This window comes from Momordica charantia (genome assembly GCF_013281855.1).
Source record: "Momordica charantia cultivar OHB3-1 chromosome 3 unlocalized genomic scaffold, Mcharantia_2.0 BLBB01000003.1, whole genome shotgun sequence".
In the NCBI taxonomy this organism is placed as follows: domain Eukaryota; kingdom Viridiplantae; phylum Streptophyta; class Magnoliopsida; order Cucurbitales; family Cucurbitaceae; genus Momordica; species Momordica charantia.
Genome location: NW_028275161.1, coordinates 11,124,222 through 11,131,023, shown reverse-complemented (window position 1 = coordinate 11,131,023; position 6,802 = coordinate 11,124,222). Strand labels below are relative to the sequence as shown.

General features: G+C 39.8%; 1 protein-coding gene across 1 annotated transcript; it reads right to left on the bottom strand.

Annotated features, from left to right (window-relative positions):
- Positions 1–4,589: 4,589 nt before the first annotated feature.
- Positions 4,590–5,125, bottom strand: LOC111019519 (uncharacterized). Its single transcript, XM_022295915.1, has 2 exons — positions 4,827–5,125; positions 4,590–4,785 (listed from the first exon to the last, which is right to left on the bottom strand). The coding sequence occupies exons 1-2, from the start codon at positions 5,123–5,125 to the stop codon at positions 4,590–4,592; spliced, it is 495 nt and encodes a 164-aa protein (XP_022151607.1).
- Between the last annotated feature and the right edge of the window lie 1,677 nt (positions 5,126–6,802).

The following is a 6,802-nucleotide window of genomic DNA, read 5'->3' as shown; positions in this document are numbered from 1 at the left end:
GTGAAACTTGATATTAATTATTTGTTTATGTCTACTTCGTGGTGATTTGGAAGTCCAGAAATCTTGCCATTTTCAACAAGGATGTTCCCTCAACACAGCACAAATGCAACTAGATATTCAAATACAAAGATTGACCTGTACATATAAGCTATGCAGCCAATTCATACAGATCTCGGAAATAATCACTAGTATAAGTGATTTGAAGAAAATAACACCACACCAAATGGTTTCAAGATTAAACCAGAGTAAAACAGATAGTTTATAAGCAAAGTGGACTAAAATTACACCTTGAAAGGCTCCCAGCCAATCCACTTGACAATTTCTTCTAGATGATCAATATATTCCTTCCTCTTAGCTACATGGTTGGCGTCATCATACCAACAAGCACACATTTTGGAACAACAGTAAAAACAAAAGTGGCCAACCATATTATTCATACTTTCGTGAAGTGGACAACGAATGGTCACAAACTTGAACCCAGACAAGATTTAATATGGAAGAATATAGACATAGTTAAAGATAGAATGGATCAACAGAAATTCTCAGAAAACGAAAGAAGAGAAAAATAACTGAAATAGCAGCCTCCACCTCACTCTTTTGCCAGGCAAAAATCCACAAACATTTCACGACTGATCATAATGGCTAACAAGAAGTACAAGGAACTTCTGGTCAAAGACAAGAAAATAAAACACATAAAAGAATAGCATATTACTACCTTGACATGACAAATGTGGAGATAACTATTTGGTTGAGGTGGAAAATGAGTCGAACTCTTCCTCCTGTTGTGTTTAGGTGTTTACAAGCAGCTCTTTGGTGTTGCAACTTTATGAAGCTCGTCCCTTTTCATAACAGGAATAATAATATATAGGTAAGGAAAAAGAGAGCTCATAAGCTATTGCAGCAAAGAACAAAGTTGGAGGGATTTTCTCCGCACTGCAACATTCAGAATCCTCGAACTGGAAGTCACCATCACTCGCGCCGCTCAGAGAGATGGAGGTCGCTGTCAATTGAAGAGATGGAGGTTGCTGTCAATTGAAGAGATGGAGGTAGCTGTTGAAGCTCTCACCTCCACATTATCCTCGTTCACTCACGGAAAAATGACATAGATAACCTAAAAAAGTTTCTAGTTTGCTTAACTGACCTCAATTATAAAAATTGACTCAACTGACCCAATTTAATATTTAGAATAGAATATTGAAGCGGTAAATTACTATTTTAGCCTCAATCTGGAACGCAAGTGAGAAGTCGCAAACCAACCATAAACCACGGGCTTGATCGAATTAACACGATGAGGTTTTGACCGTGGTTATTGTTAGCTTGACCATGACCGTGAAAAATAGTACCACAACCGTGGTATTCATAAAAGACAACTAATGAGCTAGGTTTGACCGTGGTTATTGTTAGCTTGACCATGACCATGAAATTAACACCACGGCCGTGGTGTTCACGAAAGAACTAATGGGCAAGGTTTGACCGTGGTTAAATTGTTTGTTTTTCCATGGCCTTGAAAGTTAAGACCACGGTCGTGAATTAAATGACCATTATACTCGTCAGTTCAAATTCCAACTATTGGTATCCTCTCATTCCATCTTCCTTTCTTTTCTTCCGTTTTCGTTTTCGTTTTCGCCCATCCGATTTACTCTGCCTCAATTTTCTCAGTTTCACTCTCTACTACTTTGTTGCAATTTCGTTCTCCGAATCGCTTCCCATATCTGAAACTTCGAGGTTAGCACATTTTAGTATTTACGTCCCTTTTATGGTAAGAAAAGAAGTTTTTTTGTACTCATATTTGCGATTTTTTCGCTATTCGTCCATTCATTCCATCTATTTAGTATTTTTGGTACTTCTAGGGCTCGAAATCGGCATTTTTTGTTTATGATTTGATGTCTTTCTATCTTCGCGGTTGTGGTTGAAATTTTGATTTAAAGCTTTAGGGTTTATGTTTTCTGCTGCAGAAATCGTTCAAATTTTGTGTTTGCGTGGGTTTGTGTGGGTTTATGTTTTCTGTTGCGGTTGTTAAGCGTTATCGTTTTGTTTTAGGGTTTTCAGCAGTGGAAGAAGGAGGGTTTAAGGTTTCAAAATTTTAGTTGAACCGCGGCCGTTAACACGGCCGTGGTTTTTGAACGAAGCAGACCCTCCTTCAATTAAATGTACTTTACGTTCTGTCCAATTTCACGATCGTACCACGTCCATGGTCGTGGCCTTGAGTTTTGACAGAATCAATATCCTCGTTCAATTTTACGAGGATTAGATTCTGCCATAAATTTCGATCACTACCTAGCCCATGGTAAGCCCGTGAATATGGACAAAATATGTATTTCCTTCCTCTTCTTTTATCATTTTCATCTGTTCCTTTCTTGTTTGGGTTCTGACTTACTGAATAATAAGTTATGTATATATCGTACTTGTATTTCAGGTTTATAAAATGGAGATGGTATCTAAGATTCCTCCCTCTAGCTATCGTTCAGCCAATTTGACCTGCCTATCCTATGTAGGGAGCACGGTTAAGGCTATTAAGAGTAAACTAACCCCTAGGCAACTTAGTATGTTTAGGAAGACCATTTCGGCCATTTGCTAGACGTAGAGCTCGTACTTAATGGGCCACTTATACATAACATGTTGCTTAGGGAGTTGGAGGATAGTAGAGCAGACATAATTACTATAAACGTGCTTGGTAATAGAATATCTTCTAGATTTAGTGAATTTTGTCTGATAACGGGCCTAAAATATAGTAGGCGACTGATTCGTAAGGACACTTCTCCTAAGAGTCTTAGGAAGTTGTACTTCAATGACAAAGTCGATATTTTACAAAATGAGTTCGAGACGAAGTACATGGTGATGTGGTTCGAGGATGACATTGATGCGGTCAAGATATCAATGTTATTATTCGTGGAGCTTGTCTTGTTTGGGGAGGGATAGGACTCTGAAGCTGGATAATAGCCTCTTAGGAGTTGTGGATGACATAGAGGTGTGCTGTAATTATGACTGAGTTGAGCTGTCGTTCGAGAAGACTATAAGAAGTTTGGAAGTGCGGACATTCACCTACGTGGGTTGTCATGGATAAGGAGATATTCCAGTCCATATCGGTAAGATCCTTTACTAGTACATCGATATGGTATTTATTTTCATATAATGTGCCCTTAGTAGTATGTTTTGTGTACAGACTAAAGTGGCTATCAGACTTTTTCGCAACGGAAGCGGAGGAGAGGTTCATGGAAAGGGAATTCGAGCCACCATCCAGTGACGACTTAGACGATGATGAACAGGCAAGCGAGCAAATGCCGCCTGCAATGGAAGGTCGTGACGCGCAGCATGATGCCACCCATGACAATCCTGATGGTTACATAATTTCCTGAGACGAACGGATGAGGTCTATGCCTGCATGCAATCTCATAACGCCATTGCTTCGAGGATTGCGACAGATTATGATTGGGAGGGAAGAGCGAAGACTGTGCCAGCTACATCGATGATACTCACTCGGACTACGAGAAGTGCTAGATGTGATGTCGATGCTGTTTATCTACCGTACAATGGAGTGCACTGGGTAACGATTTGCATCGACTTCGAAGAAGGTGAGCTGATCGTGTGGGACTCCTTCATGTCCATGACACCACTGCCTAAGTTGGAAGAGGAGCTGAAGACAATGGTAACCATTATCCCGACACTTATTCTGATAAACAAGCCAAACATACCAATCACGTAATGGTGCATTCGTAGAGTCGCATTAGCACCCCAGCAGGAGATGGGTGGTCATTGTGTTATATTTAGTGTAAAATTTTTTGAATTTGATGTCACTGCATCTAACTTTGATACCTTAACACAGTCTAGGATGTCATTTTTTAGGCGGCAATTTGCCGTTCAGCTTTGGGCGAACAAATCTATCATTTGAATTATACATTTGTAATAGTTCTAAACTATGTTTTGTATATTATGATCATATGACCATTTTTTTTGCGATGTATATTTGAACATTATTATTATGATAGTATGCCCATTTTTTGAATCATATACAGTTGAATGCAATTCTGAAATATGTTTACTGTACTTGAATGTGGTTCATAAAATAGATTTGGAAATTGTTAAGATAAATACAGGTATAGGTGATGAAAAACGATTTAAGTAAGAAGTTACTCAAAAAACTGCAGGACCCACGGTCGAAATATTCATAATTCATTGGTGTGGTTGAGGAAATTCAAGGCCGTGGTGTTGAAAAATCAAGGTCGTGGTGTTGAAAATTCAAGGTCGTGGTGTTGAATTTCCACGGCCTTCGTATATTTGAATCATGACCACGGCCGTGAAATTATCAAAGAAGTGACTAATCATCCCTAAGTATGACCACGGGCGTGTTTAGATATATTTCGACCTAGGTAGTCTACAGAGTAATGAAAAATATATAAAGTGGTTCGGTCGAATAATAGAAAAGGGAATAAGAGTACAACGTTTTCCAAAATACGATTAATAGTTCAGCTAATGTTTTACATGTCTCCATCTGTAATTCTAAGTGGTTGGCGGCATGTTTTTCTATTATGTCTCATGTTGCCACACCGACTGCATTTGTGGACTTGGCGGGTCTCCCCATCAAATGGAATTCATACAGTTTGACATTGGCCAACACGTGGAACATATTTGGGCGGCTCTACTTTACGGTCGACAAAGTCATCAGGTATAATCCAATCCTCGTCATCACCGAGAGGGTACACAGGTTCGGCATATGCGTTAATGAGAGTTTGAAGAGTATATGCAGGTGAGCATAGTGTGTACTTGTTCACGTTCCATAGGTGGCCGCTGCAATAGCGTGGGAACAAGAAAGCTGGAAGTAGTCAAACTCTTTACATCCACAGGTCCTTGCATTTGAATTCACACGCACTCTTTTTAGTCCATTGCTAACCTCCAACTCGTGATGGTAAATGGGTGTGATGGAGTGAATACGAGAGAAGTTCTCTATAGTATGCATCTTATTCTCACCATAGTCAGTGAGAATGGTTTCGCGACTGGATGCGTAGATTTGCCTCTCGTAAAACCAACGCTGTAAGAGTGCATGAGCATATTCCAAAAGTGTAGTGACTGGCAAATAACGTGCATAGACGAGGACTGCATTCATAGACTCAGCAATATTAGATGTCATTTGGTCATACGTCAAACCTGATTGAAATGCACAAGTCCATTTTTCAAAACCGATTCCTTCCAAGTATCGCTGGACTTTTGGAAATCCTACTAGTTGGGAAAAATAGTATATGAACTCTGATTTCTAGCAGATCTTTGCTACTAATATGAACATTTCTTGCATGACATCGTCCTTGAACTTGTCCTTCAGGTTCGTGGACAGGTGCTGCATGTATATTTCGTGAGCTGCTTGAGGAAAGATCTGCCTAACAGATTTCGTAATGGAAACATGTCGATCAGATTCGAATAATAACCCATCAACCTCTCTAATGCACTTCTTGACCATGTTCCGAAACCAAGTCCAAGATTGATCACTCTTTTCATCGACAATTTCAAAGGCAAGAGGATATATTTGATTGCTGCCATCAACAGAAGAAGCATAAGAATCACACCTCTATATTTACCCTTGAGATGTGCACCATCTATCACGAGAACTGGACGGATACAACTGGAGAACCCTCTAATACAACAACCGAGGGCCATGAACGCGTACTTAAAATACTTATCTTCCTACAGCTCCACTTCAAAAACAGTGCCTACGTTAACATCCTTCAATGTTTCACCATATTTGCGTAACAAAGTATATGAATGTGTAGGTGACCCCATAAGTAGACTCAAGGCAACATTTTTGGCCCGTCATGCCTTTTCATATCTAATGTTCACCCCATAGTTCTTTCGCATGTCGTTAATAACGTTTTTAGGTCTGTACTAATGGCTGACATCCTCTAGATTGGACTTCAATAACTGACGAACCACCCAACTCTGACCTTGCCTGTGGTCATGGTTTAGTACTTCACGTTTGCACTTGTGAACATCATTAAACATTGAAATGATGAATGAGTCACCACCTCAGATACTCTTCGTACGCAAACCCTATTTGTAACCTTGTTCGGTTCATCCAATGGTGTACAATGTCTTCGTCGATTTTTTAACCTTAAATTCGAAATTATGCTTCATAGCTCACACAGATAGCTTGAATCGTAGTTCTTCCTTCGAACGGAAAATACCCTTAACAACAATTTCACCTACATAGTCGGACTCATTGCCAGTTATGATATTCTACATCGGACGTGAAACGACTCATTCAACTGTTTGACAAGGTGCATTCCCACTCACTGTATGGGACTCATGAACATGTTGACCTTCATTCTCATAATGGTCGTCAAGCACGTCTTCGGTATGATATTCATCCTCTTCCACATTGTCATACCCATTCCCACTATCGTCCTCAACCCCATCCTCGGTACGATATTCGTCATAATCATACTAATCATCGTTCTGAAATTTGTACTCAACCTCATTCTCGTACAGTTGACCATAATATGGAGATTCGTCGTCGCCTAGGTTACATGAGACAACATTATCGGTCAATGGTGTAATCTGTGGGACAAATGAGAGGGGATCGACATCGTTCAGAGGAGAGTCAATAGAAATAGAACGGCCGAAACATGGATCATTCTGCCCTGGGTAGTATAGGAATGAAGACGATGTATGGGTTTTGAAAAAATTATCTCCTCTCTTGCTCCCACTACCATATGATGCTTTAGGTACGACAGTTACATACAAGGGTACTTGTGATGGATCGGAAAGGCCATTCAAATAGAATCTCAAAGTGCTGTCATCAAATATCAGATAGTTT

Bases quoted from the DNA above. Each gene is read 5' to 3' on its own strand.
- LOC111019519 (XM_022295915.1), bottom strand. From the start codon at position 5,125: ATGACATCTAATATTGCTGAGTCTATGAATGCAGTCCTCGTCTATGCA. The intron at 4,786-4,826 runs GTTTGACTACTT...ACGCTATTGCAG, and splicing joins AGGACCTGTGGATGTAAAGA to CGGCCACCTATGGAACGTGA.